This window comes from Phoenix dactylifera, chromosome 1 (assembly GCF_009389715.1).
Source record: "Phoenix dactylifera cultivar Barhee BC4 chromosome 1, palm_55x_up_171113_PBpolish2nd_filt_p, whole genome shotgun sequence".
Classification (NCBI taxonomy): Eukaryota; Viridiplantae; Streptophyta; class Magnoliopsida; order Arecales; family Arecaceae; genus Phoenix; species Phoenix dactylifera.
This window is the reverse complement of record NC_052392.1, coordinates 23,649,609-23,675,403: the sequence shown is the minus strand read 5'-3', so window position 1 is coordinate 23,675,403 and position 25,795 is coordinate 23,649,609. Positions and strand designations below refer to the sequence as shown.

General features: G+C 36.5%; 2 protein-coding genes and 1 long non-coding RNA gene across 8 annotated transcripts in view; 2 read left to right on the top strand and 1 right to left on the bottom strand.

The window, feature by feature from the left end:
• LOC120111926 (probable ribosomal RNA small subunit methyltransferase B) overlaps positions 1-10,800 on the top strand; it is a 32,056-nt gene extending 21,256 nt beyond the window's left edge. For all 3 annotated transcript variants that reach the window (XM_039130296.1, XM_039130295.1, XM_039130293.1), the window contains 9 exons: positions 2,709-2,769; positions 6,247-6,354; positions 7,224-7,342; positions 7,940-8,011; positions 8,253-8,338; positions 8,521-8,617; positions 9,359-9,509; positions 9,850-9,950; positions 10,033-10,800. In XM_039130296.1, coding sequence (XP_038986224.1) covers positions 2,709-2,769; positions 6,247-6,354; positions 7,224-7,342; positions 7,940-8,011; positions 8,253-8,338; positions 8,521-8,617; positions 9,359-9,502 — 687 coding nt within the window. In that variant the 3' untranslated portion in view covers positions 9,503-9,509; positions 9,850-9,950; positions 10,033-10,800. The remainder of the gene's footprint in view (positions 1-2,708; positions 2,770-6,246; positions 6,355-7,223; positions 7,343-7,939; positions 8,012-8,252; positions 8,339-8,520; positions 8,618-9,358; positions 9,510-9,849; positions 9,951-10,032) is intronic.
• A 1,261-nt stretch (positions 10,801-12,061) lies between these two features.
• On the top strand, positions 12,062-20,311 carry LOC120103915 (poly(A)-specific ribonuclease PARN-like). Of its 3 annotated transcripts, none has more exons than XM_039130290.1 (7): positions 12,062-12,512; positions 14,518-14,648; positions 15,009-15,337; positions 16,586-16,699; positions 17,422-17,545; positions 17,743-18,007; positions 18,968-20,311. In XM_039130290.1, the coding sequence occupies exons 1-7, from the start codon at positions 12,133-12,135 to the stop codon at positions 19,794-19,796; spliced, it is 2,172 nt and encodes a 723-aa protein (XP_038986218.1). In that variant the 5' UTR covers positions 12,062-12,132; the 3' UTR covers positions 19,797-20,311. The 3 variants fall into 3 exon arrangements, with proteins under 3 accessions (XP_038986218.1, XP_038986214.1, XP_038986220.1); XM_039130286.1 differs by having other exon boundaries at positions 17,419-17,545; XM_039130292.1 differs by lacking the exon at positions 12,062-12,512 and having other exon boundaries at positions 14,519-14,648; positions 15,028-15,337; positions 17,419-17,545.
• A 2,808-nt stretch (positions 20,312-23,119) lies between these two features.
• Positions 23,120-25,079, bottom strand: LOC120104417. 2 transcript variants are annotated; one of them, XR_005506849.1, is made up of 3 exons: positions 24,388-25,079; positions 23,625-23,867; positions 23,120-23,539 (listed from the first exon to the last, which is right to left on the bottom strand). It is a non-coding gene; the product is annotated as an uncharacterized LOC120104417 (long non-coding RNA). The 2 variants fall into 2 exon arrangements; XR_005506846.1 differs by having other exon boundaries at positions 23,625-25,079.
• Positions 25,080-25,795: the final 716 nt, after the last annotated feature.

Below are 25,795 nucleotides of genomic sequence, written 5' to 3'. Positions count from 1 at the left end.
TTAGATTCTCCCTAGGCTGATTTTAGCATTTATGTTTAGAGCCTAGGCTAGAAATCTAGTTCTCGTATGTATCTTGCCTTTTCTTATATGTATCTTGCTTTTTCCCTTATGTATCTTATCTTTCCCTTATACCTTTAAATCTTGATTGTGGAACATTGTACTTTTCATCGTTTTGAGCATTAATATATGAAAATGTTCCTATTTTGATCAATGAAGTTTGAAGTTTGTTCGTTATTGCATCTTTTCCCATATCTATGTTTTTGATGATGACAAAAAGGGGGAGAAGAGAAGAGGAAAGAGTATATAAAAGAAGTTATGAAGGAAAGGGTATATAAAGGGAGAAGAGGAAAGAGTATATAAAGGGGGAGACGAAAAGATAAAGTATTCACTCTAAGAAAAGAAAGAGTATTTCATTTGAGAAGAAAGAGTATTACTTTTGTGAGAAAGAGTGAGTAAAGAAGTTATGAAAAGAAAAGAGAAATAAATGGCCAAATAAATTGAAAATCATATAAGAAAGCTTATATATCTAAGGGGGAGCAATTTGCAACAATGAAAATCACAAAATCAAAAATTTCTATCAAGTTTCAGAATTTGGCACATATAAATTCAGAATTTGGCACGCTCCTCTCGCACCCCGATACATAAGCTGAAACTCATAAATTTTTGAAGTTTCATTGCTAATGAATTATAAATGAAAGGGGGAGCCATTCAAAAAGTCAAATTGGCAACTTTTGGATGATAAAGGGGGAGATTTCACAAGTATATATGAAAAGCTGAAATTCAGAAATTTAATCCCTCTTATAAACTGATTTTAAAGACAAGTATCAATAGGCTTATACTCTTTATTTTGTAATCATCAAAAAGGGGGAGATTGAGGATGATAGTGTTATTTTGATGATTAACAAACAATTATCCAAAGCATGCTATAAGTTAAATTGATACTTCATTTATAAGTTCATTACTCTCAGTACATATGCTTAATTGAAAATATATATATGGTCTTGTTCATTTGGATGGATCTAATCTTGAGAATGCAGCAAAGTGTGAATTGAGTCGACCCATAGGTTGATTGGGTCGACCCCGGGACTTAAAGGAATCATCTGGCACACTCCTGCAAAAACAGCACAAATGAACAGTGAGTTGGGTCGACCCAAGGTAGGCATGAGTTGACCCAACCTCCAAAGAACCTCAAAATGCAAAGGAAAAATGCTCTCTGGATTTACTGAGAGGGTCGACCCACACAGTGGTTGAGTCGACCCAAGCTTGAGTCGACCCAAACCCTGAGAGGGTCGACCCAAAGGCAAGACAGAAAGACAGACAGAAAATGGTTCTCTGGAATTACTGAGAGGGTCGACCCAAGAAGAAGTTGAGTCGACCCAAGTGAACTTTGAGTCGACCCAAACCCTGAGAGGGTCGACCCAAATGGAAGACAGAAAGACAGACAGAAAATGGCTCTCTGGAATTACTGAGAGGGTCGACCCAAGAAGAAGTTGAGTCGACCCAAGTGAACTTTGAGTCGACCCAAAGAATGGTTGGGTCGACCCAAGTGAAGGAAGTTTGAAATTCATGTTTCTGTGTTCTCTGAGAGGGTCGACCCAAGGAATGTTTGAGTCGACCCAAGGCCAAGTTGGGTCGACCCAAGGACAGGTTGAGCCGACCCAAACACGGTCTGAACAGTAACGGATAGTTCTGCAGATGTACTTTTTGTCCTTCCCAAGGTCAGTAACGGCTAGTTTTTGAATTCTAACCATTGGGGCTTGACCAAAGAAGGTGGGAGGCTATTTAAAGGGGCACTATTCATCAGAGAGTAATATCTTTTGAGAGGTCTATCAAAGAATACACAAGAATACAAAAGTGCCCTAATCTTCTTCATCAAGAGCTTCATTCAAAAATCAAAGAAAGGGATTGAGCAGATTCAAAGAGGCATCAAGAGCTCCTTCCCCCATTGAAGAGTGAAGCTTCCTTGACAAAGAAGAGCCAAGCGACTTCAAAGCGATAATTTCTTTCTAACTCTTCTTCATTGCTCATATTGTTCTATATGCTCATTTAGGAGTTTAAATCTTTTCTTTTCATTTGTTTGAATACTTTGTAAAGGTTCGTTGGTGAGCCCGCAAAACCAACAAAGGTTTTTGGTAAACCCGGAAAACCAAAGTTGTAAAGGTTCGTTGGTGAGCCCGCAAAACCAACAAGGTTTTTGGTGAACCCGGAAAACCAAAGTTGTATAGGTTCGTTGGTGATCCCGTAAAACCAACAAGGTTTTTGGATTGTGAGCCCGGAAAACAATCCAACTGTAATCCGCGAGATTATAGTGAATTCCCAAGGGTACGCTTGGGGAGTGGACGTAGGTGCTAAGGAGAGCACCGAACCACTATATATTGTTGTGTTTGGATTGTGTTTGTGCTTTCATTCTCTCTTGCTTTACTTTCTATTCTTGCATTAGTTTAACTCACTCTAATAACCTAAGTAAGCATCCATCGCATTTAACTAAGAAAGTTTTAAAAGCACTAAAGTTAAGAAGAAACCAATTCACCCCCCCCCCCTCTTGGCTTGTCACCTTGGGCAACAATGCATGTATGCTTCTATACTTCCGTTGGACACTGTACGGATAGTTCCCATATAATCATATAGTTCTAATTGTTTTTTCAGCTTGGATCTGGCTTTGCAAGTTCATTGTGGGTTCTGAGTTCTTTTCATTTACTTCTGCTCAGATTGTAATACAAGCTGGCTTGCTAAAAGACGGAATATGTTCGGTTCAGGATGAGAGTGCTGGTCAGTGCTTTCCCTAATAAGATCCTATATATTGTGAAAAAATGGTTACAACATAAAAGCTTTTATTCTTTGCAATTTTGCAGAATGTTTTGTAATTTGTATAGTACAAACCCATAAAAAAAAGCCACAAAAACTATATTCACTATTAACAGTCCTTTTCAATTTCCCAGTCATAATTCCGATATGGTTTATCTCGTGTCTTTCTCTTCTTTATGTTGACATGCCAACACAAATCTGAATTCTTAATTGGATTACTGACAAATACTAATACCATCTTAGTCAATTCTTTACCATGTTATCTTGCAATTCTGGTTCAACTTTGATAGTCTAATGAAGATATAAACAGAAAGGGGGGGTTTGGTAACCCCAACAGGATCATCATAGTGATCTAAGATCTCCGGTGATCCGAATGCTCGGGGATCTAAGATCAATGTGTTTGGTAGGCCATGGTTCAGTGATTAAAAATCCCTGGATATTCATGAGTAACTTGTTTGGTATGGTAAGGGGATCCCAGATCACTAACCACATAATACCACAAATACCCTTGATATATCTTAGATGGATTTTTTTTAATGTATTTTTAATTCTCATGAATTAAAAATGTAAGTCAATATACTAATTCCTATAATAACTCTATAATTTTGTCACATATTCTACTTTTAGTAGCCCTTATCATATATTTATTAATCATATAAAATATATTATAATAAAATATTAATATATTTATCAATATATTAATTATTAATATATTCTATAAAAATATATTTATTACTCCTATAAATTATTAATCTTATAAAAATATGTTATTTTTCATTATAGAATTAATATTTTTATTTATACTTATAACAGATTTTTTTAATACTAATAATTATTTTGAAAAGTAAGATAAATAGAAGTAATATAGTAATATATTAAATATTTTCATTGTATAAATATAAAAAATAATAATATATTTCTACTAGAATTTAAAATTATTCTTCAATAACAATGGGATAATAATATGATTAGTAATATATTATAATATAATATATATCATTAATCTAATATATAATATCAACATAATATATATATATATTGACATAATATATTGATGGTATATTGATATATCAATTTTTCTGCTAACTTGAGGGGTATTTTTGTCTTTAATTTTCAACCCAGGATCACTGCCCTGGGGTGATCTTGGATTTCCGACCTCAAGGACGGGTATCCCATCACCGAGTTGGGGGGTGATTTGAGGAGTGGAGGTGATTTAAGATCACCGCCACGTAGGATCACCGTGGTGCAACCAAATACGGTGATCTCATCACCTCCATCCACATCACCCTTGATCCTAGGACGATCACCCCATACCAAATGCCCCCAAAAGGGTGATGTGGTGGGCATTCTGAAATTTCTGAGTAATTAGAGCATTAATTCTCACCTTGTTTTAGTAAACTTACGAGATATGGCCCATAGTATGCTTTACTATACAATTTAAAGGAGTTAAAAAGTCCATGTTGCATGGCATCTTTAGAGGTTGTTGAATTGAAAGGAATCTGTAGCAATTCTGATATTCTACTTTGTGCATGTCTGTGCACTACAACATCCAAATAGCTTTGCATATGTGCTGGTGGGTGGATGTCTGAGGTGAGTGGTTGTGCTTACCTATATGGTAATTATCTGGCATATTTTCCATGGAAAACAAATTGGTACCTTCTGTTGAGTTCCACATCTTTCCATCCTGCAGCACTTACATTTTCCCAATGAGATAAAGAAGTGTACTCTCACCTAGAAAACTGTAGATTCCCACCTGTGATCTTTTTCATGGCAAAAAGGTTGGCACCTTCTTATCTGGTGCAAGGTGAGGGCTTGTGAATGCCTTTATGGCTGTCATCTGTCTTATTTTCAATGGCAAACAAGGTGGTACCTTATATTGAGATCCCCATGTTACCAGCTTGCAGGAGGAAGTGTACCATATCTAGCATGATTATTGATTCCCACATCTACAGTGAACTATGATCTTTCCATTGAGAATTGAGTAGCTGACATCTTTTTTTTGGAAACCCAATGTGTCTGCTATATGTCTTTGAGAATCAGTAAGCTGTGGATCTTAAAACTTGAATGGACCTGGTTGACATATGTTCCCCGACATCCGGGCTTAAATATATGTAAAATCTGTTGTGGGCATTATATGGCCTTTTGAAATTAAGCTTTCGTACCAATAAGATTTCTTATTAAAGCCTATATTTAGTTTGAGGGTGGGCCTTGGCGCAATAGTAAGGTCGCTACATTATGACACGAGTGTCACGGGTTTGAAACATGAAAACAGCCTCTTGCATTGGGATAAGACTGCACACATCTGATTCTCTCTAGACCCCACATTGGCAGGGGCCTCATGCTTTGAGACGCCTTATTTTTTTATTACCCTTATTTTTAGATTGGAAATGAGTCCTTCATCACTGCATTTTATCATCCCTCTGAGGAGTGTTCTGAAGAAACTTTATTTTGAGAAAAAACTTATCTAGTTTCTTGATCTTTTGGTGCACACCCAGGTTTTGAAGAGTGAATAGACTGTTGAAGTTTTTAACCTGGAAACTAAGAGATGCTGAATTCTAATTCAGGACTTTATGTGTGATGCCTCAAGTTGCCAATTAAAGCTGCTGCTGAGATTCATCTAGAGTTAACTTATTTATTACTATATAATTTTGTACTAGTATAGTTTTCTGAGAGAGAATTTAAATTATAGATCTCTTCTTCTATTTATATAAGTCTCCTGCAAATTCTCAAAATTTTTGCTGAACTCTTTATATTAGACACATCAGATTTGCAGTCTGGTTCCAGAATATTTAAATAAATTGTCTTAAACCTGAAATAGCTTGCATTGGTCCATGATGTGGCTGCAGCTTAGCCTGCAGGTTCCTGCAAACCTGTGAACTCAACATGGTGGCTGGAAGGGGTCTAGGATCATATCCAACAGTCCTACATGAATAATGTCAGTGCCTCAACTTGCATCTGCATGGGAGTTGAGGCAGATGGGATTCACATGGACCTCTGAATGGTCTATCAGACGGTCATATTTGATTCACAGGCTCACAGGAACTGTAGGCTAAACCGCATCCAGATGATGTGGCCTCTATAGCAATGTATGGTCAGGAATTTAAAGTTTACCACAACTAATGGGATTAAGTATGTTGTATTTACAACCATACCATCTATTTTATCACACTTTACAGTTTTTGTAGGGCCATATTTCTTGCGAAGGCTGGCTTTGATTTTGATTGACTCTGTTGGAGATTGAGATGAACACAAAATACCGATTTATGATTTTTCTTCTCATTTTTTGTATGGTGATTGATGCCTGAATGGTGGAGTGGCAAATTTGCATGTACATGATTGTCTCGTATGAATTTTGATATTTCAAAACTTTCCATGAAGCTTCAGGACCTGTTCGGGGATATAGTCAGATTCCTTCTGTTAATGATCAACTACTTAATGCAGGTCTGGTGGTGTCTGTGGTAGGCCCACAACCAGGAGATGCCATCATTGATTGCTGTGCAGCACCTGGTGGAAAGACTCTTTTCATGGCGTCATGTCTGAGAGGCAAAGGTTAACTTCAACTGGAAATGTTTTGGTTTAGCAAGTGCTCATGTTGCTGTCTGTCTAGATAAATAAAGTGCATTCTGCTGGAATGACAAAAAATAGTAATTTGTTGTATGAGTTTAAATTCCTTGCTTATTCTGCTCCTGTGTTTAGTGTATTTATCTAAGTTTTGTTAGCTCTGTATCCTTCTGCAGTTTCCTGTTTTTCACTTAGGAATAATCAGCATTTTGAAAACAGCTATATTCATTTGATATTTAAATTTGATATCTTGTGAAAAATTAAGTGACTTAATTCAAGATCTATAATGTTCATAGGAAAGCAGCCAATGGGATTTGTATTTGAGCTAGAGAGTTTATTCCACATATTTATGACACATTGAAAATCACATGCTTTCCCCATTTCTGCTATATTCATCTCTGACAAGAGAATGTAGTGAAAGATTTTACTAGACATATTGTAATGTGGTGATGCATCCAAAATATAAAAAGAGGGAGACTGAGGGAAACTGTTATTCAATTGGAGATGAACTGACACATTGATATTATTTTAGTAATGGTTTAAGCCATTCAAGTAGAACTGAAGTCAGAGCAAACATGAAACATGAAATCTCAAAATCCTTACTGTTTACCTCTTTGTTATATCTAGATGCCCTTATAACAGGAAGAAGAATATGTGCCAAGCTATTTAACTATATTAGTATCTTACTCTTCTGTTGGATATTTCTTCACTCTTTGTTGATGGTGGATCACCTTTAATCTGACATATAGCTTGCCTCCTCTTGCAGCCATGTTGATCTTCTACATTAGGTTTTTATGCATATGGTCTTACCGTGGAGTGAAGTAACTTGATTTTCAGAGACACCTTGTGTGGTGCAGGTACGGTAATGGCAATTGACATAAATAGAGGTCGCTTAAGGATTCTCAAAGAGGCATGCAAGTTACTCAATGTCACTAATGTGGTCACTACAACCCATGCTGACCTTCGATTATATGCTGTAAGTAATGGTTGTCAGAGTTTAGACTTTAGACAAACAAGTTGAAAGAGCTAATTATAATCTCAATTCCAGAATTAGTTGCTTGTTGTATCAAAGGATTATGACATTTAATGCTGTAATATGAAGTTTTATCTATCTTATTTTGAGTGATTTGATTGGAAGCTTGGCTTCATCTTCTAATTTCTTCAAGTACTGGTATAATTTTTCGATGGTCCATCTTTAAGTTGACAATCATTTGCTTTGACATCCTGCCATCCTTTTCACTGTTATAATTGCTCTACATGTTATATTTTGTTTCAATTATTTCACAAGTGGACAAAGGGTTATTGCTTTTTTTTGCTGATTCTAACAGCAAACAGCCATTTTATTAACATGTTATGTTCAAATACTTTATTTCACATCACCTTTGACACCTATATGCCACCCAATCCAATGCAGAATATGATTTTGCTAAATGAGAAAATTCAAAAACTATTGTTCTATCTTCTTTCCTGTTTCTTCTTGTGAGTAAACCATCTAGGATGATGTGATGTGATTGCCATTCTCTTTTTATTTTTTTCCTTTAGTTTTTAGCATGGATAATTTCCTCTTTTATAGGAAAAGCATAATGTAAAGGTTGATAAAGTCCTTTTGGATGCTCCCTGCTCTGGAACAGGTGTTCTTTCCAAGGTAGTTATTTTGATTATCAGCTCTCCTTTTTGGCAACACTAATGCACTGTCATCTTCCAAAGCAGTTTATTTTTCCAATGAGACAAAAGTAGATAAAAGACGTGGTAGGTTGTTTTCTTAGAAGTGTCCAGTCTCAGTAACCTCTCTCTCTCTCTCTCTCTCTCTCTCTATATATATATATATATATATATATATATCATTTGGTGAATTTTGATGAGATTTCCCTGCCTTTTTTGTGAAGAGAGCGGATTTACGTTGGAATAGACAATTAGAAGATTTAGAGCAGTTGAAGCATTTGCAAGACGAGCTTCTTGATGCAGCTTCCATGTGAGGATCCTTGGCTTTAAACTTCTATATTTGAAATTGGCATATGATTAAAGATTCTATTGTGCGCTGCATCTTTTAAGCAGTTGATGCGCCCAGTCTATTACTTGTTTGACATTTTTGGAGTAGTTCCAATGGAAGCAACTCCTCTTATACATTGTTAACATCACATTGTGCATGCATAGGTTGGTGAAGCCGGGTGGGATACTTGTGTACAGTACTTGCTCCATTGATCCTGAAGAAAATGAGGAGCGGGTTGCAGCATTTCTTCAGAGGCATCCCGTATGGGCTCTTAACTGCACCACTTGGAGTATCTTTTGTTGTAGCATCAATAGTCAACAACTTCATAAATGCATTTTTAGTTTTGTACAAACTTCTGTTTGTATCTTCTGAATACTGAGTTTTGCCTTTATTCCAACTTGACCCTGCAGGATGTATTGAGCTTTACTTTTTTCAATGCCAATTTCTTTGTGCGGAACATATGTGTTAGGGTCTATGCAAAAAACATTTCTTTTTTTTTTTCTTTTGGAGAATTATAATTGATTTGGCAACTTTCTGAAGTTGGATCAGATTTGAGGTTTGTTTCTTACTGAACATTTTAATTGAAAAAACACGGCTGACTATACTTGTATTTTATGTTAGTAATGTAAGCAGCAAATTTAGGTGGCTCTGAGTACATTCACCTGTTAAAAACATTTGATCGTTGTCTGACCATCTGATTGCTGATTAATGTAAGGCTTTTGTTAATGTCATGTTGGAAAATGGTTTTAATCTATGAGTTTTAGATGGAGTTTGGCGCTATTGCTGGCAATTATTTGATCATGGTTATATCCATTATCCAGTATTTGGTTTTAGTTTAACTATAGTTTATATTTCCTGTCATCATTTATGTTCTTTTCGAAATAATCAAAGTGTTTTTCCCCTTTCTTCCCAATCCTGCAAGTGATTGAGGTTTGATGTATGACTTCAGAATTTATATCATATCATTGCTGATTGGTCATTTTTTGCATACCTATTTTCCAGGAATTTGTTGTGCATCCTGTCCATCCATATGTGCCTCCAGATTTCATTACGGATAAAGGTTTCCTTTTCTCAAATCCAGTCAAGCATAGGATGGATGGGTCATTTGCAGCGCGGCTAGTTCGATCCTTGGACTACCCATGCTAAGCTCCCTGTAAGAGCCACGTACCTGAATATTTCCTATGGTTCTTGGTTACTAAGCAAGAAGATACCTTATATTTTCCCCTGAAATCTTAATACATGAGTGATACATGATTGATTAAGATTCCAGCATATGTCTCTTTGACATAGGTCGCTCAGTGGTCATCTCCACATGATGAAATTTCATGTAGAATTTCACATCCATTAGTTAAGCCTGACCTCCAATTATTTTTTCAGCTTTGCTGATATTTCTTAATGTGTTTGAAACTTTGAAGCATCTCATAGTCATTTTAGGCAGCAGCTCCGTCGCTACTGCTAGTCTTTATTGAGCTTTTATTTGTTTTCCACTTCAGGTAAGCGAAATTTTCCAGAATCCCCAAATCATCATGTTTTGGGAGGATAAATGTGCTCAATTATTGGAGTGGAGACGGCCAAAAATAAACAAAGCAACCAGGTGCTGATAGCTATGTTCATTTTGATCTCTTTTAAAATATAAGAACTTAAATGATCATCTCACCATTGCCTAATATTTTCAGGTATAGACCTTTTCCGGTGAGTAATGCCCCATCAATGTCATGAATGCATGCTCCATCACTTCATGATTGGCAAACAGGCATTTGGAAAACTGAAGCATTGGAATATCTTGATCTGCCATGTATCAAGAAAGAGATCAGAAGAGGTGCATATGTGCCAGCAATGACAGCTGTTGAAGATGACATTGATGATTCTTTCACAAAATTCTTTGACAGCTACTTAAGGCCCTTGAAATTATGAGAGGCTTTCATCTCTAAAATCTCTTGATGCGAAAGCAACAGTTTCACTAAGATAACCTATGAAAGTTAGTCAAATAACAAGTCCAGGAAGCATCAACTCTGTTCATGATGTTCTACAAAGTTGTTTGTGAGCAAGACACCAGCTTTGCCATTAAGACTAAGATGCCATACATTTGTAAAATTCATGAGATGATGTTATTATCAATAGAAAAGACCAAAAACCTGATTGAATGGCAAAACACTGTTGGAATTGATGGGTGATGTTTCCAGCTCGAAGGGTACTATCACTAATTTGGTGCCCCATTGTGCTTTAGCCCTTGTGCGAAGATTTGATTCCTTCGGAACCCCACATTTCTTGGATGATCTGACCACTGTAGCCACTCTTTGACTAAGATTCTTGTTTGTCCTAGTGTCTAGTGATGTCAAGTCTGCTAGAAATGAGTTTTTGCAGATTATTTTCCTCGGTTAATGTTTGAGCGCATTCTGTAAAACTGTTGTTTTTTACAAAAAAACATGCTTTTGTTCAGGTGATGCGTATCTGTTTCATGTCTCAATCCTTTTGATCTCCTTGGTACGAGCATGACATTCTGTTTCTGAAACACGAACTCTGCAACCAAACGATGGCCAAAGAAATCTGACATCAGTTTTGGTGCTTCACATATCCCTGACCTTCTGTGTATAAAATTCCACCTAGGGGTTTGACATTTAAAAAAGTACAGAGGATGCATTCGATCCTCCAATGCTAAGTTACATGAGTTCCTTGTTAAATGTTGAAACCAATTCAATGATGGTTGGCGATAAAGGACAGTTCAACATGTCAATCATCATGTACTAGTTAAATTCTAATCTCTCTTTGTTTCTTTAAATTTTTCTTTGGCCCTCACATCTCGGCCAAGATAAATCAAAATGTTGATTCATCTTGTATCATGTCATCCACTAAGTAGCAGTAATATTGGCCATGGAAACCCTTAGTTATATTTGCATCATATTTTAAAATCTTAGATTTTATGGAGATCTAGTTCTCTATATATTTAAATGCCCCAATCATACCTATGCTAGAGTGTTAATTATGGCTCCGTATGTATGTAAAAGGATTTGAATATGAAAAAGAAGTATGTATGTTTTATAGTATGTATATATATTTTTTTCATAAGAATGCAATTATAGCAGAACTAGCATTGTATTTTATTTGTTTTATAAGAATTTGCTTAATCTTTAGCATGTTTAACATGATCATCTGTAGCAGGAGTTTTATGTAATTTGATTTGACCGAAAAAAATGATCAAACTTTTCAACACTGAGATTATTCATTGCCTGTATAAACTTGAATACCAGATTTATGGCCATGCTCCTTTTCTTTTTAATTTGTATGGCTATACTATGTATAAAAATGATAGTTTTGAAATTAAAACATATTCTATTTTGATTCCATCTATCTAATTTTATATCAAAATTCCTATGTTATGTATCTTAAAAATATAATTACCTCACTATCTTTTTCATCTTTAATTATTGCACATAGTATTTTTTTCATAAAAACCCCAAAATAAATTAGAATCTATATCTTTCTTTCTAATTTGTCTCCCTCTTGGATTCTGACTTCGAAATAAACTGGACTTTACCATGTCTCTCTCTCTCTCTTAAATTACTCAAATGGTTGCTAATCTTTATATATGTACTAAAAGAAATATTCCAAAAATTCAAATAAGATAAAATAAGTTAAATTAAATTATAATAGAATAAAATAAAATAAGAAAAACACCGGAGTCAAACCCTATAATTAGACGACGGCTGTCCCCGGATTGCTTCTTCTCCCTACCCTCCCCCTCTCTCTCCCGCGTTTGGAAGAGAAATGCAGCGGAAATGAGGAGCCGATGGCTGATCTCGGCTTTCTCGAGAACCCTAACCCTAGCTTGCTCCCACCCGGTGCATTGCCGCCGCTTCTCCTCCTCCGCCACCGCCGCCGCCGCCACCACCGCTGTGGCCGTGAAGAAAGTGACGAAGTCCAACTTCGAGCCGGCGCTGGAGGACCTCCGGCTCCGGGTCCGGGAGGCGGACTTTGTCGCCATCGATCTCGAGATGACCGGCATCACGAGCGCCCCGTGGAGGGACGCGTTTGAGTTCGACCGCTCCGACGTCCGGTACCTCAAGGTGAAGGATTCGGCGGAGAAGTTTGCCGTGGTGCAGTTCGGGGTCTGCCCCTTTCGGTGGGACGGGGCCAAGGGCTCCTTCATCGCGCACCCGTGAGTTATTTTCTCCTTGAATCCAAGTGCTAGGGTTTTGGCTTTTAGTAAGGTAGGGTTTGGAGTGTAACTTTATTTGGCGGTACAACTGCAACCAAGAGAAAACTGGGATTTGCGGGTAGGAAGGAGCATTTTGCTTGTTATTCAAAAAGTTCTTTCTTTTTTTTTTAAAAAAAAAGCTTTGGATATTGTTTAACAGCAAATAAACTGCTGGAAGCTTTAATTGACGGATTTAGAGGCTATTCCGGTGGCTACTGTTGCTATTAGCCCATAAGCGGAATGGTAATCCCTGTGTTGTTGCTGATGTGAAACCAAAGAGTAGTTCTTTTCGTTGTTTCTTGCATTGCATAAAAAATTATCTGTTCTTTAACAGTTAAAAACCTTTTTAAAATGTAGGTAGGAAATTTCAAGACAATTATAAATTATTTAGTGATAGAAATTGCTATTTTGCGATGCAGGTCCCTTTAGCATTGCTTTTGAAAACCTTTTACATCTGCTCAGACATCCTCCATCACGGAATCAATACCATTGTAAATTTATTTTGGCATTTGTGAGATTTGAACATGACACTACACAGTTCGGATAGAATGTCATAGTCACATCAATGGAATGTTCGAAATTTTGCATGTATATTTGATTTCTCTTACTGAAGGACGTTGTAATGGAAGTACTGTCACATCATATGTCAACCGTTCTAAGTGCTGCTCATATTCTAATACTTATTGTTGATTGGCATGTCAAACAATTGGGATAATAATTGTTAGTTGTTGGGCTGAATGCAAGAAGGGAGGGAGACAAATACAATAATGCACACACGCATGAAAATGCACAGACATAGAGAGGGAGGGAGGGAAAGACCATCTGATCCAATTCACAGGATCGGGGGGGTTATTGATTATGTCAGCATGTTAGGGACTCATGGATTATGGTAGGCATATCTTTGAGGACTTCTTGTAATTTTAAATTGTTATAATTTCACAGGTTAGCTTTAAGGCTTAGTTTAAATCTTAAGCAGCAATTATTGTTTCGTTTAATGGATGGCTTATGGATCAACAATTAGCCCGGCAAAGTTCGACATTGCAACTGGCTCAAAATATGTTTTCAACCGTTTGAATTGGTGTTGATATTTTGAACCAAGGAATCTTTTAACACAAAATGTGGGGCCTGCCATGAATGCTACTTGGTCACTCAGTTTGAGCTTAAATTACCAAGGAGCAACCTTTCTAGGTTTCTGTATTATTGGGATGAGTCAAGATGGCTAGATGAAGAGGAAAGAAGGCATTTCTTGACATACCAACATATTTTTATCTTTGAGGCACCAATTTATAAGCCAAAATGCAAACCTAAAGCACAACATTCAACAACTTTTTTATGAATCTTATTATTTTGTTCAATCTCCTTATTCACCAGCTGATGCAACTCAGGAACATAGGTACATTTTGCGGGCAGCTTAAAAGTTTGCTATCATTTGGTAGAGTCTCCTTATTCTCCATGGCTGGAAACATTCCAAGGGGATATCTAGCGAATTCTACGCTATAATTCAATAATCTATAACCAAAATTGTTTTGTTTTTAAGCATTCTCAGCTCTGCTTTTTCCTAGTATTTGTTTTCTTTGGATGACCGTCTTACATCACTCCTCGTGAAGTGCTTTTGACGAATTAGGTCGGCTATGTAGAGTTACATTTTTTTACTTTTATGTGCGAATTTATACTTTATCTTCTTTTTTTTTCTGTCTTGTTATGCTTCTGTTCTTTAGAGGATCTTTTACTTTCTTTTCCCCCACATGATTCGCATAAGGATTATTCTAGTCAGTGGTGACTTATTTATTGATCATCAATAGGCATGTTTGGTTACTAGGTTGATAGCCTTCATTAGGAAGTTAACTGATTGGTGATGAAATAAATTTTCTGATTGCTACCATTTTTTTAATGTTTTGTACGTATGTATCTTTATGATGGCATTTTTTCTTTTATGATTACCATTCTCCCTTGTTTTACTTGGCAGGCACAATTTCTATGTATTTCCTCGGAAGGAACTTCCAGTCGATGGACCATCATATGAATTTCTCTGCCAGACAACTTCAATAGACTTTCTCGCCAAATATCAATTTGATTTCAATGCATGCATACATGAAGGTCTGGAATACTTTGCTCCATGCTCTTAGATAGTTTTTAGTATGCATTGCTAGCATAACGGTCTCAATTAAGAGTATATATTAATGATGCTCATCTTTGCTTGCATTCTGCATCTTCAAGTTTCTGTCATTGTTACTGGGGAGGCTAATGATATGTGGTCTACCATCAGAGTGTCCAGTGGCTTGGAAGCACCTATTTCCGAGTGTGCTAGTGCCATATATGTATTAGTTGATCTTTCTGACCCAATTGTAGTTAATTATTATATTGTTCTTATGGTCATACACCTGATCAGTCTTCATTACCAAGATACTGTTAAATGGTTATGTTCTTCATGTATTTACAACATTTGGATAATCTCAGGAATATCTTATTTATCCAGAGCACAAGAGGCAGAAGCTCTCCAGACCTTATCTTCAGCATACAAGGATGAATTCAATAATTCCTTATATAACCTGGAAGAGCATGTAGAAATACCATTATTGAGAACTGCTGATCTTATTTTCACTGAACGGATGAAGAACAGATTCCACCAATGGTGTGATGAATTAATAAAGAGTCCAGCCAAGAACTATCGTTTGGAAGAAAATTCTGATAGCAATAAAATGCAATTTCAGACAGTTTTCTTTAAGATGCGTCCGGCAGTTTTGCTGGATGGCTTCAGCTCCCACCAACTGAAGTTGATTCGGCTGGTAATGAATTTTGTTTTACATTTTATTTACTTTGATGATCAACATGGCTTTAAGAATTGAACAGGTCTCTGTGATTCTTATTTTCTTCTAGTTCTGTTGAGAACTTCTTATCCCTCTAGTCCAGATGTTAATCTTCAAAACTTGTTACCGAATAGTCTTTCTAGTGCTACCCACTATATGATGCATCTCCATTCTCCAGCACTCTCTGACTTACCCTACTTGCACTTCTCTCTTCAATTTTAATATTTCCATCAAAATTAAATTTTGCATTTCTTTCTTGATTATGATATCAATTTGGCTGTTAATTTCAAGGTCCAGGTTTTAGGATGGCCAGTTCATCCTAATTTCAAACATGATATGTTCCCAAGATTGCATGCCAAGTATTTCAGTGATGTAATTTTGCATCTAGATTAAATTGCTATATGTGCTGGGCTCTTTTCGTTTGTTGGCTTGATGAATTTGGGTCTTCATTTCAGCCTATTCTATCACATCCAGAAAAACAAAATCATAGTTCTGTAATCTGATTTTGATCCAAATAAAATTGGAATCCATCAGGTTCATATCTTCACCAATACAATATCTGGTGATGTTTATGATTTAATTTGTGATTTGAATTATGCTGATGAAAGATGGCAATAGGCTTCAGAATTTTTTAAGTTATGCCCATTTGATTACAATCCTTGATGCATAATTCATGATTCATCTCCAATTTTAAAAAATGAGGTTCATCTTTCCAACTCCAATCACAAGATTAGATATCAAACTCAAATGGGCCTGCAGCTATTTTTGCAGAAGTGCAGGATATGTTATGAACTTTTCCCAACTCATTCGCTGCAAGCATGTGCATCATATTCACTACTGCATTAAATATGGAAGGAAAGCGACATAATACAGGGCATGGTGGTTGTTGAGGTAAAAGCTGATGGTAGATGTTATTAACTCACAAAGATTTCTACCTGCCCTATCATTTATTACAATCATTCCAATCACTGAGGTTTTTTAGGTGATTGATGGATGTAAAACCAGATATCAATGAATAACCTGAAATTCAAGAAATATGCTGATACCAAGATATTGAGCAACAGTTAAAATCCTATGAATTCTTTACTTAATCAACTATTCATTTTCACCAGCTATGGATTGCAGAAATTTTGTTTTTCCTTTCTTTGTAACATCATAGCAGGTTAAGTTTATATTCTGATATGTATTATCATGTATTCTGCTGACTATTTGTTTCTGAGTCCACAGGTTTTAAGAAAGCACTTCAAAGACCTTGTATACGTCCGTTCTGTTGATGAAAATGCCATGTGGAAAAAGATAGTAGTATACACAGACTCTGAGGAGGACAAGGCATCTCTTAGGGTATGATACAAAAAAGAATGCAAAGTAGTTGGCTTTTATTATAAGCTGGCAAACTACATCTGTTCCCATTCCATCTCTAGTCCCAAATTCCCAAATCGATCAGCCAGTATCAGGTTATATGGTTTTAGTTGTTCCACAGTTAAATTTCTGTTTTTGCATGGTAGAGAACTTGGCTGGAAAAAAAAAAATCCATGAAAAATTATAAATTTACTCTTCTAGATAATGAAATTTCTATATGTTCTGGACTCTGGAAGCTCTATTATTTCATCATTGAAAAGAAATTGGTGTCAGATTTTCTTTCGTTGTGTGTCACAATGATTGTTTTTATGAAATTGATACAAAACAAATACTCTACTAGACCCCCTGTGAATTGAGCATGTTTGTTGATGTTGCCAATGTAGTCCTTGCAAAAAGTAAAAATAAGGCCCAGCAAGAACCTTATGGTCTTGAAAACTAAGAGCTAGTGTTCTCATATGCTGAACATTATACTACCTTAATCTAAAGATTGCTATACTTATTTTGGATGGTATAAGAAAATTGAAACTATTAATTTAAAGAAAAGCCCAATTATTTCAAGTAGTTGTTTAATGGTGATATTGTTAGTTGTTTCCTTTATGTAGGACAAGGAAGGCAACTGCTTTTAGGAACCCCATCTTCTAAATCTGTTTCTTTGTTTCTGCATAACAAATATAGTAAAACTTGGCATTCCTATGTCACAGAAGGAGGTCCAAGAAGATCTACTCAGGAATACAGAAGCACGGGTTAGGTCAGCTGTGGGATTTCGCCATGTTATAGATCTTCTCACATCAGAAGAAAAACTGATTGTTGGCCACAATTGTTTTTTAGGTACGTCTCTTTTATATAACTGTTTTTGCACCTGTTGCCAACAATACTGGGTTCGGTTGGTTGCCACCTCTCATCAGCATGTAAGCTGGGGGATGGTCCCATGTGTGGTAGCATTGTTACCGTTTTTCTCAAATTATTTTTATATATAAACATGTATCTACCATGTCTTTCTCAGTCGCTTCTTTCACATGAAACAGATATTGCACATATATATTGCAAATTTTTTGGTCCTCTCCCTTCATCAATGGTCGAATTTGCATTAGCTGTGCACAAAAATTTCCCACGCATAATTGATACCAGGCATCTCGTGAACTCCAGCCATGTAATTCAGTACCTGATGAAAAGGAGTAGCAAATCACTCTCTTCCATTTTTTCGCTGTTGTGCCCAAGGATTTCCTCTCCATCCCTGCATGTTGCTTCTAATTCATATGTGAAAGTTGAGGTGCAAGCAGATGAAACCGGGTATACTTTTCATGCTCACTTTGTGGAAATATTTCTCATTCTATGAGAGCCGTTGCACAAGTTCCATGTAACTGCTTATATTATTGATGGTACTTACTTCTAGATCCTTAGTGCATGTTGGCATTTATGAATTTGGTATTTGTTCTACTCTTTTCCCCCTCTTTCGTTCTTATTCACATTGAATCTGAATCTGAAAAGGCATAAAGTGCACACACTCAGCCCTGTCATCTCATTTTGACCCAAAGTAACAATGACCTTCATTTGGCCATAGCTTCAAGTCAATGTTTACCAAAAATAACAGTTTAAAAATATATATTAAAATACCATTCTTGCATCTACTTGTTACAATTCTTCATTGTAGGGGAAAAAGAAAATTTTGTTTCTGGATTTCTGTAGAAAACTTAGTTGTATGGCTGCAAATCGGATTTTCACAGGCTTGCCTTGTGTTATGCGGTCTTGCTCTCTTTTCAGCCAAATGGAAAAAGTTAAAACAATACCTGCAGGAGATCATTTTTTTAACTTGTTGAGATTGAACAGTTACTACTTTATAAGACATAGCAGACACAAAATTTTTTGTTCCACAGTGCTTCACTGAGAAGCCTGTGCTTATAGTTTTGAAGGAATCTAGTTGCCTAGTGATGCAGGCATAGTGTCTGTTTTTCTATTTGCTTTTATATTATTAACAGGTGAGTTGTTAGTTAAATGTCTTTTCTTGTAGTGCTTTTGACTAGTCATGCAAAATGCAACAGGAAAAGATAAAATAGCCCAATGACCTACCTGTGTTGTGCTCTTAATTCTGTAGCTAACCAGCCTACTTGATAGCTTTTCTCCAGGTTTCTGATTAGTTGTACAGCTCAGTCAACTTGTAATCATAATATTCTGATTGCCCCATTTCCTGAGTTCATCAATCAAAATTGAAAAAGTAAAAATTCTGGGTTTCTGTTTGTGTATCTCCTGCAGGTCATCTTGCTTTAACTCAGGTGCCAAGCATGAAGCAGGGTATGATGCTTTTATGACCGGATGTGTCTTTGCTCAGGCATGCAGTCACTTGGGCATGAAATTTGAACTCCACTCACCATCAATCGATTTTTCCAAAAATGATAAGATCCAGAACTATATGAATCTTCTATACCCCAGCTGGAACAGTGGAACAGTCATTGATCTGAGTACAGGAATTGAGAATCCTGATTCAAGTTACAAGCGTAGATATCCTCAGATAGTGTTTTCAAACATTGTCCTTGTCTGGGGATTTCCATCCAATATCAAGCCCAAGGATTTGAAGGAATGCGTGTGTAAAGTTTTTGGTCCAGATTCCATCACATTGATTTTTTTTGTGGATTCAACTGCTGCGCTTATTCAGTTCAGCAAGGAGGACTTAGTGAATGAGTTTTTGATTTTGAAGGATAACTTGGAGAGCAATGATGACCCGATATCAGTGTTGCACCCTCTTGCAAAGCTGTTGGAAGGTGGCAACACCCATGCTGCCAATTATGAGACTTATAGGGACATTTGTGGCTCTTCTATATCAAAGGTTTTGTTTGTGGATCAAGCTGAAGCAGTTGGCATTAGATGGAAGACCAAAGTGGAAAATGGGAGTGGGGAAACCCAGAAATTTGCCAGTAGTAGTGAAATTACACCAGGAGACAATTCACCTGCTGTGAAACAGGTTATTGGAAAGAAAAATGATCCCAAAAGGCAATCTCATCACCAAGTTTCATGTGAAGATATTTTAGATTCTTTACATGCTTCCAAATTATTATTTGAAAAGCAGGTCAGAAGTACACGGTAATATCGCATAGACAGGCTGCAGTACATTTTTGGTCCCATTTGCCAGTGATTATCTGATTGTCTACTGTATTACTATCAAACAAATTGAGGGCGACATTTGTAGAATGGAAATGTCACTCTTGATTGATTGCCTTTACTCTCTAAGGTGGTGCTGGTTTTTGCTGCATTCACCAAAGATCTCTATCAACTATGGCATTGTATTTGTAAGTGGAATTTCAGATATGTAGGTTTTATCTTTTGGAGCTTCATTTTTCACAGTTCGTCAGTCTCTTGAATCTCTATCCTTCTGCAACAATGTTGAAAAGTTGCCCTACAACTAGAGTCACCTTACAGTCAATAAGTTTTCTGGCAATCATAATTTTGTACCTTTTATTTTGGTGAATTAAATTTTCTACCTTTGCTTATATTATGATGGGAATGTAATTGCTCATTTTCTACCTTACAGTCAATAAGTTTTCTGGCAATCATAATTTTGTACCTTTTATTTTGGTGAATTAAATTTTCTACCTTTGCTCATATTATGATGGGAATGTAATTGCTCATTGTCTACCTTACAGTCAATAAGTTTTCTGGCAATCATAATTTTGTACCTTTTATTTTGGTGAATTAAATTTTCTACCTTTGCTCATATTATGATGGGAATGTAATTGGCTTGTTCCCCTTTCTTTTCTTTTTTTTTTTTTTAATCTCCACCATTATTCATACGAATCATGAACATAAAGGCTGGTTAGGATAGAATCTTCCATGCATGAATGTCAATGAAACGAGGAAGCCTCAAAAGTTTTTCCCGGTTAGATAATTTGTTTTGTGCTATTAAATGGGGACCTGTACAATTGAAAGAGTAGCTGCCGGCAAGGTATGTGCTGTATTTTTGCTGCAAAAAATTCTGTAAATATGGGGATGCACTATTTATATTTAGATAGAACTGGTGCAATATTTTGATATCATGTGTTTAATGTTCAGATCAGATATGAGACTTTGCCTTTTAATGATGATGTGCTTGGAGGGTTTACAAGTGCACTATTTTTCATTTCGTGTATTTGTACTCTGCCTTTTTATGATGATGTGCTTGGAGGCCTTAAAATTGCACTATTTTTCATTATATGTACTTGTGGCTTTCTCAAGTTAGAGACCCAAAAGGAGCGCTTTCGGGACTTCAATCAACAATCTACGAAATGCGGTAATGTGAATGCTGCTGCACCATGCGGGAAATATCATTTACTATTGCAGAGACTAGTATTAAGCTTGTTCCAATGCACATGATGCTTTGCTTGAACATGAGCAGCTAATTGTACAGATGTTGGATACTTTCAAAAGCAGCATGCTCAAATTCCTCAACACCACTGTACTGGTGAGATGTACCAAATTTGTCCATATGACAGAGCTACAGGATGGTGCTGCTGGACTGAAAGGAGAGGATGATATGACTGCCGGTTTAACTGCTTAGTGCCAGGCTGAGGAGCATGAGGGTGGTTTTCTTGGTTAGTAGAGTTATGTGGAATAGGAAGTTGATGAAACCTGCATAGGTACTGGGCATATTATGCTATTCAAGGACTAGGGATGAGCTCAAGAACACTGTATAAGAGCCTTTCATCTTAATTGAGTGGTCATTCTGGTTTCTGACATACATTTCTAAGTGCAGTTTGGATTGTCAAGGATGAAACAAATCTGATCTTCGTGTACAACAGTTGCAGCCTATAGGATTTGAATCAACATTTCTAGTTAACGTTTTCATAGAAATTTAACAAAATTTATTGTTATTTGCATGTGTGCTGACATCAGTATATATAGTGGATTGTGTAACAGATGATATTGTTCAGAAAATGATGAAGGTGAATAGGTAAATAATCGACTTCTATTCTCGAGATTAAAGTCATTTGCTCTCTAAGTCCTGCCCAAATCAAGTAGTCCTAGCTACAATCCTCCATGACTCGGTGGGTTTAAGATGCCATCATGTCCATCTTAAGCTCGATTAGAAGCCAAAATATTTTCCCCTTCTCGCAATGGGGATTGTGTTGGATCTTTTGCCTGAAAGACCATCTGAGTCTTTTGCATGCAGAGGACCGCCCAAACATGCTTTAAAACGCGTGACCATGCATGATCTAGTGCAAAGAGTGCGATCAGATTTTCTGCATTGCGAAGCTTACAGCAAGTCAGCAACTGAACTAGCTTTCCATGGCACATAAAAGCAGTATTGCAGTCATGCCATTGATATACAGGGATCTCCATATGGCCGCAAATTAGTTTTCAGATCTTCAGTTCCAAGCATTGATCCTTATGGAGATGCATTTGTGATAGTAGTTCATACTTTCTGAAGCGCGTAGCAATAAAAAACATGCAACAATTATATTTACGAATCACCTTAGAATATTGAAGTACTAATACCACAAGCAGCTGCATAACATTTTTTCTAATAATGCCGAAGTCCAAAATTCCTGCAGTAGATAGCATGTTGATGTAACATATAAATAATCACCATAATGTCGACTAGTATATTTAAAGCAGACCACAAATAGTTGCTGATGGTTATTTGTAGTTTCAACTGCGATCTGTGTTTTGCTACTGGCCGTTCAAGATTTCAACCTAGTTCATTAAAATGTCTTGTTTTCCATCTGGAATCTACCATGGTAGTGTTGGACGAAACTTTATACATCACCTTCATCCACTGTTAGATATAGTTAGCAAAATGATCATTTGGATTTTCTGAAACAGTTCACAACAAATGATCGATCCTAGCGATGATAATTGCATGATATAGCCAAACATAAAGTTTTTAAATGTTACACATCGCGGTATACAAGTTCACAAATGCATATATTAATAAACCAAAGGCTTGTGCCAGTTATTTAAATTACCCCAGTCTAACAAATTGTGACTATCCTCAACTTGGACGCCAACCAAGTTGAGGTGGCGAACATAAATGGCTCTAAACTGGGCCATGAAGTCAAACTAAGCCTGTTTGACTGAAATAAATCTTGTTTAGGGGATGGAAATAGGTTTAGTGCCCCTGAAATTTCATCATAACCTAATATAAACAGTTGGTTTGGATCTAAAGTCTGCATTCAAATTCTATTTGTGGTCGGATCGAGATCTTCCATGATGTCAACCAGGCCTAATCTAGTACAACATAGAAAATGAATCAAATTTCTCTATATTAAAGTCGATGTAGCATCATAAGCTATATATATATATATATTACGTATAAATGTAGTAGGTATGTGCATATGTGCGCGTATGCATGGGTTTGTACATCTGCATATATGTATATACGTACATATGTATGTACGGTACTTGCAGTTTTACATGATTTCTATTTTTTTTTTCTTTGGGAGACATTAATCTGGCAATAAGATATATAAAAAGTTGGACATGCACAAGTTCACCTGAGAATAACCCCAATCCGAGGAATTTAACTCGCTACTGATAAAAACTTAAAACTACACGACCAACTCCATGTCTCCATTGGTAGATGCTTCCCATTTTCACCTTCACAGATCCATCTTTAACAAATTAATACACCTTGCTCAGTTCAGCTTTTACAGAGAAATAAAGAGAAGATCAATAAATTATAGAAACAAAAGTTTCTATCAAAGCAAGATAGCAAATATTAATTTTATTTTTGTTTTCATTAAAAATAAGAGAGAGGGAAAAAAAGAAGAAGAACAAACAACAAGCAAACACGACCACCACCAACTTATCGCATGGGACTGCAGCCATGGAGGCTTCCTTTCCACCTGCCCAAGACTATCCCAAATAGAGTTAATACACGTTTCCGGAGAAAACCCACTGCAATAAACAAAAATAGGGACTGATTTGATGAAATCCTCACCTCGAGTCCTTGATCGGATGACTGCGAATGCAAGAGCAAAGCAGCTGATATCAGGAAGTGATATGCACCAAAAGAAGACTAAGGCTTCAGAAAAAGCGCAGGCAAAAACTCTAGAGACGGTGATGACAGAAAGAGAAGAGAGCACAATCCCCCCAAGAGCGAACCCGCTTCTTTCGCCAATGTCAGGCTGTGCTCTCTCTCTTCTGTCATCTTCTTTCATCTAGGGTTCCACCCTTTTGCATCCTGTATTAGAAAGTTATACCACCATCAAAATATGGAAAATGACATGCATGCATCCATGTGGAATGCATGACACATATTGAATTAAGAGTTGACATCAAAGGCATTTAAAGTACATTCATTGAAGCAGCCATCAGGTTAATGCATAGAGACCATGAAACAAACCCATCCTATTCCCACACATCACCACAACCAAGGGAAAGATATCCACAGTCAAAGTTGTTTTGTTTTTTTTTTTTTTATGGAAAAGTCAGGGTTAAGTGCAGGAATCCACGTATCTCTATTATATATATATTGTTCATGCTTATAATATGAACATGAATTTCATGTTATGCATGTGTATATTTATTTTTCTTTACATTAGTTTTCTATTCATCTAAACGTTTGATGTAAAACCATGTGCTCTTTATCAAAAAGAAAAAGAAAAAGAGGAAACTATATGCTTGTTATGTATGTATACATGCATGCATGGATGCCAATAAATATGAATGAAACTAATCTACTAGTGAAAACTTTTGTTTACCTTGTGAATGCTGCGGAAACTCCCCTGCGATTGTTGACTTCTTAAGGTTTAGACTAAAACCAACAAGTAACATACCATTACATCATAATCTTTAAAATTTCCAAACCAGAGAGGAGGAAATAGAGAATATTCCAGAAAATTAGTTTTGAAGACGATGCCATCATTCTGCTCACAAAAGGAAGTATGCAACCATTTTTCTATACTGAAACGTTCGATCATTCCATGTTCATATAGATTAATCATAATAGCTGCAAGTAAAAGATTAACAGAAAGAAATATTGTTTCGAAGTACCCAATCGTTTGCATGTACTGAAAGATCTTTCCATGTTTATACAGATTAACCTATGAGATGCTAGCTATATATATATATATATATATAAACTAAAGAAAGAAACGTTTTAAAGTATGGAAAACTAATTAAAGACATGAAAGTGAAAACTGGTTGTTTTGAAGTGGTTAGAACCATTTTCTCAAAAAACAAAAACATTCTTATTTTGATTGTATGTATCAACAAGGAATTTAATAAAACTACATAAAATCAAACAATGATGTTTTGAACGAAAAACCTGAAAAACAAATAAACACCACCACCATACTATTCAAAATGAACAGAAAAGTAGAAAGAGAGGAAGAATAAGAAAGAACCAAAGAAACAGCCAAATAGACAAGCAAGTCACATGAACCATACAGAGAGAGAGAGAGAGATAGAGATGCTTATATAGACAATTTGATGAGAGGCTAGAACTGGTTTACAATTTAAAATGGCCATATAGGAGGCCCTTCTTATATAGACATTCTGATGAGAGGTGGTGACGGTTTACAGTCAGAAAATAACCGGCTAAAACCGGTCAAGTGGTGGTCCTGCCCAGGGTGCTAAAAGAATGCAACTGACTCGTTTTTGGTCGCAGGTGGGCAGTGGCAGCCGTGGGGGGAGAGAGAGAGAGAGAGAGACCATCCGGAATTGGTTACGGTTATGGGTTGGCAGCCTTTAAATGCGCTCCCGAAACGGCCTTTTTGGCCAGAGGGGGGGTTTAATTAGAAGGCAGGGAGGGGAAGGAGGCCATTAATGGTGGGCTAAAATTAGAGGTTGTGATGGTGACCGATTGTCGCAGGTTGCCAGGTGGGGGACCCTGTTCGGACTCCACGAGGAAGCAGTCAGATGTTGCATCATGGGCCAACTTCCATGTAACAAAATTCGTGACCCTCACATTTGGATTGAGGTGGCCATTGGTTTTCTTTCTCCTTTTTCACAAGATTTTAATAACGACAGCATAATGGAAATAATGCCTCCTTATTTGTCTCTAGCTAAATTGGATTATCTAGGGTTAAGATAGATACTTAAAAAATAAAAGGTAATAAATAATCTTAGAATGATATTATTTTACAATTATCATGTAAATAGGAAAAA

Bases quoted from the DNA above. Each gene is read 5' to 3' on its own strand.
- LOC120103915 (XM_039130286.1), top strand. From the start codon at position 12,133: ATGAGGAGCCGATGGCTGATCTCGGCTTTCTCGAGAACCCTAACCCTA. The intron at 15,338-16,585 runs GTAATGAATTTT...CTGAGTCCACAG, and splicing joins AACTGAAGTTGATTCGGCTG to GTTTTAAGAAAGCACTTCAA. The intron at 17,546-17,742 runs GTACGTCTCTTT...CACATGAAACAG, and splicing joins TGGCCACAATTGTTTTTTAG to ATATTGCACATATATATTGC.